Genomic DNA, 14964 nt, shown 5'->3' on the forward strand with positions numbered 1-14964 from the left:
GATCATTACACAGTGTATTGAGGTAGAACAAGGTAAAACAATAACAGAATGCAGAATAAAGCGTAACAGTTACAGAGAAAGTGCAGTGTAGGCAGACAGTAAGGTGAGAGATCATAATGAGGTAGATTGTGAGGTTAGGAGTCCATCTATTTGTACTAGGGAACCGTTCCAGAGTCTGATAACAAGAGAGAATCTGTCCTAGAGCCTGGTGGTATGTACTTTCAGGCTTTTGTATCTTCTGCCCAACAGGAGAGGGAGAAGAGAGAATGTCCGGGGTGGGTGGGGTCTTTGATTATCTTCACTACTTCACTGAGACAGTGAGAAGTGTAGACAGAGTCCATGGAGGGGAGGCTGGTTTCTGTGATGTGCTGAGCTGTGTCCACAACTCTGCAGTTTCTTGTGGTCACAGGCAGGGCAGATGTCATACCAAGCCGTGTTATATCCAGATAGAACGTTTTCTGTGGTGCATCTGTAATAATCGGTGAGGGTCAATGGGGACATGCCGAATTTCTTAAGCCTCCTGAGGAAGTAGAAGCACTGGTGAGTTTTCTTGGCCCTGACTTCGAGTTGACTAGGACAGGCTATTGGCGATGTACACTCCTAGGAACTTGAAGCCTTCAACCCTCTTGACCTCAGGACCACTGGTGTACACAGAAGCATGTGTGCTGCCCCCCCCCCCCCCACCCCTTGCTTTAGTCAATGACCAGCTCCGGCTCTTTTGTTCAGCTGACACTGATGTAGCCAACACCTTTATCCAGTGTTGTGGATGACAAGAAATTGGGTGCGGTTGTTGATAATGAAGAAGGTTATCATAGATTATGGGGCTGGGGGCGTGATGGTCTTGATCAGTTAATCAGTTAGGGAAGTGGGCCAAGGAGTGACAAATGGATTTCAATACAGGTAAATGTGAGATGAAGCATTTTGGAACGTGAACCCAGCACAGGACTTGTACGATGAATGGTGGGACACTCGGGAGTGTGATGGAACAGAGGGACCGAGGAGTACAAGTGTATCATTCGTTGAGAGTGGAGTGGTGTCACAGGTAGACAGGGGGGTGAAGGTGTCTGGCACGCTGGCCTTCAATAGTCAGGAGTTGGCACATTATGTTGCAGTTGTACAAGTCGATGGAGGGACCACACTGGGAGTACTGTGTACAGTTTCTGGTCACCCTGTCGTAGGAAAGACGTGGTTAAACTGGAAAGGGCGAGATGTGGGTCACCCCAGAGGGTCGAGAGGGCCTGAGTTTTAAGGAGAGGTTGGTCAAGCTGGTAACATAGTTTCCTTGGAACACAGGAGAATGAGGGGGCAACCTTGGAGAAGTGTTTAAAATTACGAGAGGTGCAAATGTGGTGGACTGAGTAGGGGGCTCAAACGAGAGGACAGAGGTTTAAGATGAGAGGGGAAAGATTTAAAAGGGACCTGAGGGGTAATTTTTTTCAAGCAGAGAGTGGTGAGTCTATGGAATGATCTGCCAGAGGAAGTGGTTGAGGCAGGTACAATAGTATTGTTTAAGAAGCACTTGGAGATGGAGGAGGGAAGGAGAAGGAAAGGGAGAGGAGAGAGAGGAGGTGAAGGAGAGGGAGGGGTAAGGAGAGGGAGGGGGAAGGTAAGGGAAGGGGACAGGAGGGGAAGGCCGAGGAGAGGGAGGGAGAGGAGAAGGGGGAAAGGAGAGGGATTCATAAGCCACTGGCTGAAGAAATACTCCTCATTCTAGTTCCAAAAGAATGGCCCTTCATACTGAGTCTGTGCCCTCGGATCCTGGACTCTCTCACTAATGGAGATGACTTCTTCAAGTTCGCTCTCTCCAGTATTCGAGAGGCTTCAATGAGATTTCCCAACCTCCCTCATCCTTCTGAACTCCATCGAGCACAGTCCCAGAGACATCAAACGTTTCTCATACGGCAAGCCTTTCATTCCCAGGATCGGTCTGGTGAACCTCCTCTGGACCCTCTCCAGGGACCGCTGATCCTTGCTGTCTCACTATCAATCTCCCACCTTCCCTCTCTCTATCCCATCTCCCTCCTTTTTTCTCTTCATCTCCATTCTATCTCTCCTCCCTCCCTCCCCTCAGTTTCTGTCCTGGAATGGTTCTGTCCCATTCCTGGACTAGTTCTGTGCAACTCCTAGACTAGTTCTGATCCACTCCTGGACTAGTTGTCCTGTTCCTGAAACAGTTCTGTTCCGGTTCCTACTGGCTCTGGGCAGGGAGGGGGTTAAACTTACCAGCTCTCCTTCACTCTGTGAAATAATTTTCTTTTTTTCTCTCTCCCTCTAGTCATTTTGTGGTTTCAGTGAAGTATGTGAATCATGTTTGCCTCTGTATCACATGATGTGGCAGCCTGTGAGAGTCTCATGGAGCCCACCAGCCTAGGCGGTCTGTCCCGGAGAGAGGAATCCAGAATACACAGCTCACCCACACTCTAACACCCTCCGCCAGAGCAAAGGTGAGTTCATCCCCTCCCCGTCTCTCCCTCCGTCCCTCTCCTCGCCTTCCCCGTCTCTCCCACTGTCCCTGTGCCTGCCTCTCCCCTTCTCTTCAGTTCTCTCCCTTGTGCTATGTACTTTCAAACTCTCTCTCTGTCTCTCTCTCTCTCTCTGTCTCTCTCTCTCTGTCTCACTCTGTCTCTGTCCCTCTGTCTGTCTCTCTCACTGCCAGTCACACAATCTCTCTCTCTCTCTCTCTCTCTCTCTCTCTGTCTCTGTCATTTCTCACTCTTTCTCTCTCTCTGTCATTTCTCACCCTCTCTTTCTCTCTGTCACTTGCCACTCTCTCTTCCTCTCTCTCTCCTTCTTTTGCTCTGTCATTTGTCACTCTTTTTTTTTCTCTCTTTCATTTGCCACTTACTCTTTCTCCCTCTCTCCCTGTCATTTGTCACTCTCCCTATCTCTCTCCGTCACTTGCCACTCTCTATCTCTCCCTCTCTGTCATTTGCCACTCTTTTCTCCTTTCCCTCTGTGTCATTTGTCACTCTTTTTTCTCTCTCTTTCATTTGCCACTTTCTCTTTCTCCCTCTCTCCCTGTCATTTGCCACTGTCTTTCTTGCCCTAGCTCTCTCTCTCTGTCATTTGTCACTCTCTATTTCCCCCCTCTCTTTCTTTCTCTCTGTCATTTGCATTTTCTCTTTCTCTCTCTCTTTCTCACTCTCTCTTTCTCTCTCTCTCACTGCCATTTGTCACTCACTTTCTCCCCCTCTTTCTCTTTCTCCCTCTATTTCCCTTCTCTGTCATTTGTTAGTCTCTCTTTCTCCCTCAGTCTCTCTCTCACTCTTTTTCTGCCTCTCAGTCCATCACCCCAACACATTCTCACTTTGCAAGAATCTCTCTCTCTCTCTGTCCCTCCCTCCATCTCTGTTTGATTTTCTTCATCTCTCTCTCTCTCTGTCTCTGTCCCTTGCTCTCTCAATCAATCTCCTCGTTCCTCTCTTCTACTCTTCCCCTACTTCCTCACACATCCACCCCCCCTTTTTCCCTCTTCACTGCCCCACTCTCTCTCTCCATAAGTTACCTGTTGGGTGTGTTTGTGATCTGTGTCGGGCGAGGAGAGAACTTGTTGAAGTTGAGAGCGAGCCCAGACAGGCTGAGTACACAGACACAGACAGACAGAAACACACGCACACACACACACACACACACACACACACACACACACACAGAGACACACACACACACACACACACACACACACACACATTGCCAGATAGTATACTATGTCTTGTAGAATAGAATCAGTATCAGCAGATCGACAGGGAGAGAGAGAGAGCGAGAGAAGGGGGGAAGGAGTGGATGGACGAGTGAGTGGGGCAGAGAGGGGGGATAGAGGGGGAGTTGGAGAGAGGGGGGAGAGAAAGATGGAGAGGGAAAGAGAAAGGGGAGAGGTAGGGAAGGAGAGAGAGAGGAGTGGAGGGACTGTGGAGAGCTGTCAGCCAGCATGTGGACTGGCAGTTGGGGGGTTAATCAGATCAACTGCAGGACGAGGAATGGAACAGAAACAGCTCAGGAGATTCCTTCTGCCAGAGAGGGCTGTGTTCTCTCCCCTCATCCCGCCTCAACACCTCCCATCCCTCCCTACCTCCCTCGCTCTCCCTGACACACACTCTGTCTGTCCTGCCTCTAACCTCTCTGCATCCCTCCTTCCCTCTTTAACTGTTGCCCCTGCTCTCCCCCTCAATAACCCCTCTCTCTACCCCTTCCCCTCGCTCACCCTTCACTCTCCCAATCTCCCTTCTCACTCTTCCCATCTCTCTCCCCATGTATGCCCTCTCACTCCTCTCTCTCCACTTACTATCCCTCATACCCTCTCACTCCTCTCTCTCCACTTACTATCCCTCATACCCTCTCACTCCCCTCTCTCCTATCTCACACACCCACTCCCCTCCTCTCCTTCCCCTCACTCATGTCCCTTTCCCTCCCTCTCACTCTCCCCCCTCGCTCTACCCTCTCTCCCCCTCTGTCCACCCTCTCTCTCTAACTCTCTCCCTCTCCTCTGTCTCCCTCTCTCCTCCACTTCCCCTCCCTCTCCCCCTCATTCTCCCCTCTCTCTCCCCCTCTCTCTTCACCCTGTTTCTTCCTCCCCTGCCTCACCTATGACAGGCAAGTGGGAGACAGGGTGACGCAGGGTGGGTGAGAGCTCCCTGCCAAATCCCAGGGACTCCCTGGAGTACAGGGAGGTCTCTTGCGCAGGTGTGACACAGCCACTCTCCACACAAACACAGGACATGGCCCCACCCCAGGTCTGATCCCAGCTGCCCCTCCTACCCCTCCTGCCCTCTCCTGCCTCGGTTCGACATAGACCTCAATCCCTTGACTTTCCCAATATTCATCCACCTCCACCCCCAACACATTCAATGTTCTGGCTCCACCCCCACAAGAATTCCAGAGATACCCCTCCCTCAGAGAGATAAATGTTCTTACACACCTATTAACTGACCTCCCTCTCCATCCTTACAACTGTGTCCCCTCACGCGAGACTCTCCCATATCTCCACATCTCTCCTCTCATATTCCCTCAGGGTTATCCTGAACTCTACAGCATACAAACACAAACTGTCCAGCCCCTCCTGGTGGGACAGCCTCTGATCCCAGGAATTGCATATACTCGCTGGAGTTTAGAAGAATGAGGGAGGATCTTACTGAAATGTATCAAATATTGAAAGGCCTAGATAGAGTATATGTGGAGAGGATATTTCCAGTAGTGGAGCAGGGGGGAGTCTAGGACCAGAAGATACAGCCTCAGAATTAGAAAGATGTCCCTTTAGAACAGAGATGATGAGGAATTTGTTGCCACAGATGGTTGTGGAGGCCAAGTCATTGGGTATATTTAAAGTGGAGGTTAATAGGTTCTTGATTAGTCAGGGCATCAAAGTTTACATGGAGAAGGGAGAAAAAGTGAATTGACAGGGAAAAATATATCAGCCATGATGGAATGGTGGAGTAGACACAATGGGCTAAATGACTGAATTCTACTTCTCTGTCTTATGGCCTTATGGACCAGAACCATGCACTATGTTTTAGCTACAGCCTTCCCAACACCCTGTATGACCATGAACAGCTTCCCTAATAAGGTCAACCCCTTCACTTGTCTCAACTCAGGATCTGGGATGTTTGAAAAAGGTCACCCTTCTTTCTCCTCAACAGTCCAGTCTCTCCTGGTGGGACAACCCCCACCCCCATCTTCCTGGGGTTTATCCCAGTGAATCTCCTATGGAGTGCCTCCAACACCTCAGGTCCCTCTCTGAGGTCAGGGGACCAGAATTGAGTGCCGTGTTCCAGGTGTGGCCTCACCAACACCCTGTACTACTGCGGCGCCACCTCCCCGTCCTTCATCTCCAACCACCCCTCGGCAATAACATACCTCTTGCCTTGCTGCCAACCGACCGGTCGGACCTGCTTGCATTGTATCACACAGCTCCCTGGGAGACGGCAGGTGGAGAGACTTAGCAGGTTAGGCACCCTGCTGAGGGAGACGGACAGTCGACGTTTCAGGCCAAATCCTTCATCAGGACTGCAAAGGAAGAGGGGAGGGACACGGTGGGGGAAAGGGGTGGGGAAGAGTTAGCAGGTGATAGGTGATAGAGGGGGATCAGACCATAGAGACCATAAGACGTAGAAGCAGAATTAGGCTGATTTATTATCCTTTCAGCCTATTCAAGAACATATCATCCTCCGCTTCAAAAATCCCCAATGATTTGCTCTCCACGGCCATGTGTGGTTATGAATACCGCAGATTCACCACCCTCTGGCTAAAGAAATTCCTACCCACCTAAATGGACGCCGCTCTATTCTGAGGCTGTGCCTTCTGGTCCTAGACTCCTTCACCATAGGAAACATCCTCTCCACATCCACTCTATCAGGGTCTTTCAATATTCAATAGGTTTCAATGAGATACCCCCTGCCCCCCACCCCTGCAGTCTTCAAAACTCCAGTGAGTACAGGCCCAGAGCTATAAAATGCTCCTCATAATGTTAACTCTTTTATTCCTGGGGTCTCCTCTGGACTCTCTCCAATGCCAGCACACACTTCCTTAGATAAGGTGTCCTTAGATGGGTTCAAAGGAAGCAAGGGTAGATGGGACCAGGTAAGGGGGTGATTGGTGCGCCCATGTGAGGGGTGATAGGTGGGACCAGGTAAGGGGGTGATAGGTGCATCCAGGTGAGAGTGGATAGGTGGGTCCGGGTAAGGAGGGGTAGGTGGGGCTAGGTGAAGAGGGAATAGGTTGTTCCAGGTGAGGGGGTGATAGGTGGGCCCAGCTGAGAGTAATAGGTGGGCCCAGATGCGGGGGTGATAGGTTGTTCCAGATGAGGGGGTAATAGGTGGGCCCAGGTGAGGAGGTGATAGGTAGGTCCAGGTGAAGGGGTGATAGATGGGACCAAGTCAGGGGGTGATGGGTGCATCCAGATGAGAAGGGATAGGTGGTCCAGGTGAAAGGGGGATAGGTGGGATCAGGTGAGGGAGTGATAAGTGGGATCAGGTGAGGAGGAAGGTGCATGGGTACGTTTTATGTTCTGCCCCCTCCCTTTGCAGTCCTGATGAAGGATCTCAGCCTGAAATGTCGACTGTTTATTTCCCACCGTTGATGTTGTCTGACCTGCTGAGTTCCTCCAGCATTTTGTGTGTTGCTCTGGATTTCCAGCATCTGCTGCAGAGCCCTCTAACCCTCACACTGGCCCTCTCTCCCCACTTGCATAAACTGTCAATTAGTACATTAGATTATTATGTACTGAAATACAGTGAAAAGCTTGTCTTCCATACAGCTCATACAGATCAGATCATTACACAGTGTATGGAGGTAGAACAAGGTAAAATAATAACAGCATGCAGAATAAAGCATAAAAGTTACAGAGAAAGTGCAGTGAGGATGGTTTCCATAGTGCAATGATAGGGATTGGGGAAGGTTGACAGGGGACATGCTGAATTTCTTCAAGTTGTTCCTTCAGCCAATCCAACTTGAGGTTTGCGGCCATGACAACGACCTTCCCCTCAGTGTCAGCAAAACAAAAGAGCTGGTCATTGGCTTCAGGAAGGGGGGAGTGGATTGGTCTGCACCAATGATGCTCAGGTCGAGAGGGCCGAGAGCTTCAAGTTCATCAGGTTCCAGTGAAATGTGTCAAAGGACACGCTGGGGGCAGCCCACAAGTGTCACCACACATTCCGGCACCAACAGAGCATCATGCCCACAATGCTCGGCAGAGCAGCACGCCACAAAACACAGAACGACAAAAAAGAGCAAAAACAACAGCAAAGGAACACAACTAGGCAACATCATCAAACAGCCCTTTCCCACCCTATTACCCAACCCCTCATGCACACAGATAAGCCTCTGACCCAAGGACCAGGCTGCCTCCAGGCCTCCAGTCCTTGGCCCTGGACTCTGAAGCATGGCCTCCAACCTCCAGTTTCTGGCCTGGGCTTGCTGACTTGAACTTTGGGCTTTTCTACCTCCAGACTTAGCGAGCTTTAGACATTGACCTTTGCCTTTGCTCTCTGGACTTCGCCTATAGCTTGTCCTGGTCTAACCACCTTGATGTCACCAAGGCCTCAACTTCCTCAGGAGTCCAAAGAAACCTGATGTGTCCCTGTAGACTTTTATCAAAAAATTACTCATTTATAGAGGCTGCACAAGTTGAGAGGGTGGTAAAGAAGGCGTACGACATGTCTGCCTTTATCAGTTGGGACACTGAGTTCAAGAGTCAGGAAGTTATGTTACAGCTTTATAAAACTGTTCAGGCCGCATCTGGAGTATTAGAATCATTTCTGGTCACCCCATTACAGGAAGGGTGTGGGGGCTTTGGAGAGGGAGCAGAAGAGGTTCACCAAGATGCTGCCTGGTTTAGAGAGCGTGAGCTATAACAAGAGGTTGGACAAACTTGGGTTGTTTTCTCTGGAGCGATGGAGGCTGAGGGGAGATCTGATAGAGGTTTATAAGGCTATGAGAGAGATAGATTGAGTAGGGAGCTGGTATCTTTGTCTAAAACCAGAGGACATGCATTTAAGGTGAGAGGGAGTAAATTCAATGTTGCATAATCCGCGTTGCGTGTTCCGTGTTACGTGTTCCGTGTTGTCTGTTTCACATTCCATGATGTAACTGTGGTCTCTGACTCCATTTCTTTCTCTCTCCCTCTATCTCGCTCACGCACAGGACCATCACAGTCGGGAGCCGCCCACAGTCCCCAGACCGTCCCACCCCACCGCCTCCCCCCAACAACATGCCCAGCCACTCAGCGTGAGGGGGAGGTGGGTGGCGGTAAGGGGCGTGAGGAGAGAGGTGGCAGCCCTTGCCAGAGGTGGGCATGGAGCCGGAACCCCTGGGCGCCCCCAGGCACGTGAGGAGTTTCCCGGCCATGGTGCACTCGTTCCCCTTTGCCCGGACGCTGAGGGGGTCTCCACCCTTGGGGCTACTGAACCACAGCTCCGGACAAAACCCCTACCGAGCGGGGGGAGCTGGGGGAGAGTCCCAGCAGGGAGCCTCGTTCTGTGAGTATCCTCGGGAGGGGCAGGATGGACAGAAGGGGGGAGTGGGTAGGGGAGGAGGATGAGGGAGGGTGTGGAGGTGAGGGAGGGAGCACCATGGGATGGGAAATAGGCTTGTGTGTGAACAAGGTGTGTATGTGTGAGTCTGGGTGTATGTGTATATAAATGTGTGAGTGTGTGAGTGTGTGGGTGTCTGTTTCTGTGTGTGTGTGTGTGAGAGAGAGAGAGAGAGAGAAGGAGGGAGAGGCACTGTAAGACTGTCTGGACTGTGATGAGATCTGTCTCAGTCACACATGGAACAAATTAGGAAAATGACTCATTGCCCAATGAGGCACTTTATTCCAGGGCTATGACCATTCTGGCTGTCTGTTCCCTGCCGTGTCAGGCCTCAGCTCCTCTCCCTTCTCCCTCTTAACTACCCCTAAATCTGTAGAAAGAATGACTCCTTCCCATTCCGAGGAATTCCCAGGAACCCTGACCTAAGAGCAACACCCCCACCAGGGATGACTCCGTACACTGAAGGAGAATTCCTTCAAAAATTCCAAAGAAATCTGGTTCCGAAAACGGTTTCTCATTTTCCAGACATTAAAATAAATGGTGTCATCGATGGTGAAAGTGAAATGGGGGAGACTGGGGACAGAGGAATGGCAAGTGAAGTTTAATTCAGCTAAATTCAAGTTGCTCTAATTTGGCAAGATTTACCCGGGCAGGACTGTCACAGTGAACAGCAGGGCAACAGGAGTATCAGAGAACAGAGGGAGCTCACAGTACAGGTACACAGAGAGAGACCGGTAACTACAGTAACAGACCCGTCCCCACCGGTACTGTACCCCAGTGTTATACAGTGACGGACCCATCCCCACTGGCACAGTACCCCGGTGTTACACAGTGACAGACCCGTCCCCACTGGTACCGTACCCCGGTGTTATACAGTGACAGACCCGTCCCCACTGGTACTGTACCCCAGTGTTATACAGTGACGGACCCATCCCCACCGGTACAGTACCCCGGTGTTACACAGTGACAGACCCGTCCCCACCGGTACTGTACCCCGGTGTTGTACAGTGACAGACCCGTCCCCACTGGTACCGTACCCTGGTGTTATACAGTGACAGACCCATCCCCACTGGTACTGTACCCCAGTGTTACACAGTGACAGACCCATCCCCACCGGTACCGTACCCCAGTGTTATACAGTGACAGACCCGTCTCCACCGGTACCGTACCCCGGTGTTGTACAGTGACAGACCCGTCCCCACCGGTACCGTACCCCGGTATTGCACAGTGACAGACCCCTCCCCACCGGTACCGTACCCTGATGTGACACAGTGACAGACCCGTCCCCACCGGTACCGTACCCCAGTATTGCACAGTGACAGACCCGTCCCCACCAGTACCGTACCCCGGTATTGCACAGTGACAGACCCGTCCCCACCGGTACCGTACCCTGGTGTTACACAGTGACAGACCCATCCCAACCGGTACCGTACCCCAGTGTTATACAGTGACAGATCCGTCCCCACCGGTACCGTGCCCTGGTGTTATAGCAACACTTTTTCTCTCTGCTCTCAGAATAGACAATTTTGCGTTGAGGTTGGGATGTGTTAACACTGGCTGGTGAGTGAAGTTGGTGGGGTTTGTGGAGTTTCCTGTCTCCGTATGCAATGAAAACAGTCGTCTGTGTGAAAGGCTGGAATTCTCGCACTGAATGCGTCCTTTATCCTGGTTCCCGATCCCAGGATCTGGACACACAGCTGGGATGGAGGCAGGGAGTGGTGTGCTGTGGGATCCCGGCAGGCTCTTTTACTGATGAGCCGGCTTCACTGGAAGGGTATTTAGTGCTGGCCCATTTTACTATGTTGGGTAGCAACTGGCAAGTTTATTTACTGAAGATGTTAGAGGCAGTATTTACTGGTCTGGTATTTATAGGAGAGGTTGTTTACTGCAACGCATATGTACAAATGGGGTATTTACTGGAAGGGTGTTTACTTGGAAGAGCATTTTCCTGAACATTTATTAGATGGGGTATGTACTGAGAGTGTGTTTATCCAAGGAGTTTTTACAGGAGTATGTATTTCCTTGTGTGAGTATTTGCTGGAGGGTAATTATTGGAGGTTTTTTTTTCTAAACAGCTATTTACCGGGAGAGGGGTTTTATTTCCTGGTGGGGTATTGACTGGAGGTGTTTTAAGTGTAGTGGTCAGTGTTTATGGAGTGGCCATTTATTGCACACTGCGGGGTCTGTCGATTATGCACTCCACGTCTGTTTCTTGTATGGTCCAAGTGTTAATCCTGACCTCCAGGCATCTACTGCATGCTGTGGGTGCTTATTGCAACCTCTGGGTATTTAATGCACACTTTGGGTGTTTATTGCACGCCCCAAAAATGTTCAAAGTTCATACAGTATATGTCACCATATACAACCCTGAGATTCGTTTTCTTGTGGGCATACTCAATAAACCTACAATAGAATAATAACCATCACAGAATCAATGAAAGACCACACCAGCTCTGTGTTCCATCAGTGTGCAAAAGACAACACTGTGCAAATACAAAAAGAAATAATAATTATAAATATATAAGTAATAAATATCAAGAACACAAGATGAAGTTCAAAGTAAAATTTATTGTCAAAGTACATACAAGTCACCACATACAACCCTGAGATTCTTTTTTCTGTGGGCATACTTAGCAAATCTATCGAACAGTAACTGTAAACAGGATCAATGAACAACAAACTGTGCAAATGCAAATAGAAATAAATAGCAATAAATAACGAATAACATGAAATGAAATGAAAGAGCATGAAATAACAAGATAAAGAGCCCTTAAAGTGAGACCATCAAAAGTGAGTCCATTGGTTGTGGGGACATTTCAATGATGGGGTGAGTGAAGTTACCCCCTCTGGTTCAGGAGCCTGATGGTTGAGGGGTAATAACTGTTCCTGAACCTGGTGGTGAGGGTCTTGAGGCTCCTGTATCTCCTTCCTGATGGCAGCAGCAAGAAGAGAGCATGACCTGGGTGGTGGGGGTCCCTGATGATTGATGCTGCTTTCCTGCAACATCGATCTCTGTGTAGATGTGTTCAATTGTGGGGGGAGCTTTACCAGTGATGGACTGGGCTGTATCCACTGCTTTTTGTAGGATTTTCTGTTCAAGGGTATTGGTGTTTCCATACCAGGCTGTGATGCAGCCAGTCAATATACTCTCCACTGCACACCTACAGAAGGTTGTCAAAGTTTTAGAGGTCATGCCGGATTGTCACAAACTCTTAACGAAGTAGAGCTGCTGCTGTACTTTCTTCATAATTGCACTTTTAGGTCCTCTGAAATGGTAACACAGAGGAATTTAAAATTGTCCAGGTGTTTATTGTGTTTTCCAGGTACATATTGTGCATTCCAAGTGTGTTCATTGTGGACTGTGGGTGTATATTGTGTGCTATGGTGTGGTTATTGCACCTAGCAGGTGTGTAGAGCATAGTCTGTGTACACGTTATGTATTCTAGGTATTTATTGCACACTGTGGGTGTGGTTATTGCGTGTGCTAGACATGCTGTCGATCGCAGTGCCTCTCAACGGTCCCACACATATGACACACGGTCCCTCTCCCCACAGCTGTAGACACGCAGAGCACGAGCTCAGAGGAGATGGCACCCAGCTCCCCGTCGCCCCCTCCTCCGCCCCGGGTCTACAAACCCTGCTTCGTGTGTCAGGACAAGTCCTCAGGATATCACTACGGCGTCAGCTCGTGCGAGGGCTGCAAGGTGAGTGGCTGCTGCTCACACTCATTGTGCACACTCCAACTCACACTCAGCTCCCACTACCCATTCCCATTCACACCCACACTCACTGCTCTCCCTGGGACCCAACCATTGGTGGATGGAAAGAAGGAGGGAGGAGAGAGGAGGAAGAGGCAGGGAAGGAGAAAGAGGAAAGGAAGGAAGGTTCAAAATAAATTTATTATTAAACTACATATATGTCACCATATACAGCCCTGAGCTTCATTTTCCTGTGGGCATACTCAGCAAATCTATGGAATAGCAACTATAACAGGATCAATGAAAGATCCACCAGAGTGCAGAAGACAACAAATTGTGCAAATATAAATATAAATAAATAGCAGTAAATAACGAGAACCTGAGATAAAGGGTCATCAAAGTGAGGTCATTGGTTGTGGGGAAACATCTCAATGATGAGGCAAGTGAATATAGCTATCACCTTTTATTCAAGAGCCTGATGGCTGAGGGGTAATAACGGTTCCCGAACCTGGGGGTGTGGGTCCTGAGGTTCCTGTACCTTCTTCCTGATGGCAGCAGCGAGAAAGTCGGCAGGAAGAAGGAAGGGAGGAATTGGACCTGCCTGGAAAATGTGTTTGGTCTCGACCAGGAATAAGAGCGAAGTCTTTTGAATAAAATCCACCCTCCCCACATCCCACACTTACTCCCAGTGTGTCATCAAAACCCGGACTGGATCACCGCCAGCCCTGGAGTGGATCAATCAAAACTCGAACTGGATCAACAGCAAACCTGGAGTGGTTTGTGACAAGATCCAAGCAGATCATCCCTTAGCCCGGACTGGACATTTTGTATGTGTTGCACTGGATCACTACTTCTTCTGGAGTAGATTACGACAAGATGTGGAACGTATCGACAACTGACATGGAGCAGATGAACCAAAACCCAAGACAGATCAGCACCAAAGAAGAGCAAGGGATCGATCCCAACCTCCGCTCTCCGTTTTCCTGCCCCCCCCCAAACATCTTCCCACCCCATCATCCCACTTACAGTCTCATGGGAATAGAATAACAGAATTCCCGAAATCCCATTACTTCCTGGGGAACGGACTCCTTCTCACCTCCGTCTAAAGATACCCCTCTCTCTCCTTACTCCCTCTCCCCCACCCCCGGTCCCACTCCCCAGTACTGGACCCTACCCCCTGACCAAACAGCCCACACACACTGTCCACCCTCCTTTCTTCAGTTCCCGACCTCTCTTCTGAGATGGTCTATTGTATTTCCAAATCCCCAACAGGTATAAATCCCAATCTGGTCACCCCTTCATCCCCACCTACCCCTGGGAATCGAGATGGGGTACTTTCTATAAACGCCCAAATCCATTACAATCACGGGACTGGATTAATCACAAAATCTGGAGTAGAACAATAACAAAACCTGTCTTGGATCCCTCAAAGTGCTAGGAATAGATCAATCACAATCCCCAACGCGGATTGATCAGAGAATCTGAAACTGTTCAATTGCAAAACTTGAAATGGATCCATCACATAACCTGGATGAAATTGGTTGAGGATTGATTTACAAAATCTGGCATTGATCTATATACTGTACAAAACATGGACTGGATAGATTAATAACTAATTCCAGAACAGAGCAACCACAAACGGAGGATTGGGTCTCTGCCATAAACATATGGTCTTATGGATCTGATCTGCTTCAGAACTCGATTGGTACAATCACAAAATCCAGACTGGACCAGTACAGAACCGCTGTGTGAAAACACTTTCACCACACGAGGAAGGCTGGGAGTTAAATCAAGTTATTACTAATTCATACCGCACAACACACACAAAATGCTAGAGGAACTCAGGACCCTTTCAGGAAGAAGGTTCTCAACCCGAAACGTCGACTGTTTACTTTTTCCCATAGATGCTTCCTCGCCTGCTGAGTTCCTCCAGCATTTTGAGTGTGTTGCTTTGGTTTTCCAGCATCTGCAGATTTTCTCGTGTTTGTCATACCACGCAAAACCTGGTATTGGTCGTACGGATTGGATCAGATACTCTCCCTGACCGGATTAAGCAGGAAACGTGGAGAGGGCTCATCACACAAAGAAATGTACTGGGTTCATTGGAAAAAAAGGACTGGTTCATCACAAATGGACCGGGTTCATCACAAATAAGGGATTTGAGCCAGATGTGAGCAAAAGGGAGTGGCTTACATGGGAATCGTGGTCGGTGTGAGTCAGTTTCTGTGCTGTGTGACTCTTTG

At 49.5% G+C, this 14964-nt stretch overlaps 1 protein-coding gene across 1 annotated transcript in view; it reads left to right on the forward strand.

Annotated features, from left to right (window-relative positions):
• The first annotated feature begins 2331 nt into the window (after positions 1-2331).
• The window catches only part of LOC134340339 (retinoic acid receptor gamma-like), a 43732-nt gene continuing 31099 nt past the window's right edge, over positions 2332-14964 (forward strand). Inside the window, exons 1-3 of the mRNA XM_063037463.1 lie at positions 2332-2444; positions 8635-8969; positions 12579-12727. Coding sequence (XP_062893533.1) covers positions 8786-8969; positions 12579-12727 — 333 coding nt within the window. The 5' untranslated portion in view covers positions 2332-2444; positions 8635-8785. The remainder of the gene's footprint in view (positions 2445-8634; positions 8970-12578; positions 12728-14964) is intronic.

Source organism: Mobula hypostoma, chromosome X1, assembly GCF_963921235.1.
Source record: "Mobula hypostoma chromosome X1, sMobHyp1.1, whole genome shotgun sequence".
Classification (NCBI taxonomy): Eukaryota; Metazoa; Chordata; class Chondrichthyes; order Myliobatiformes; family Myliobatidae; genus Mobula; species Mobula hypostoma.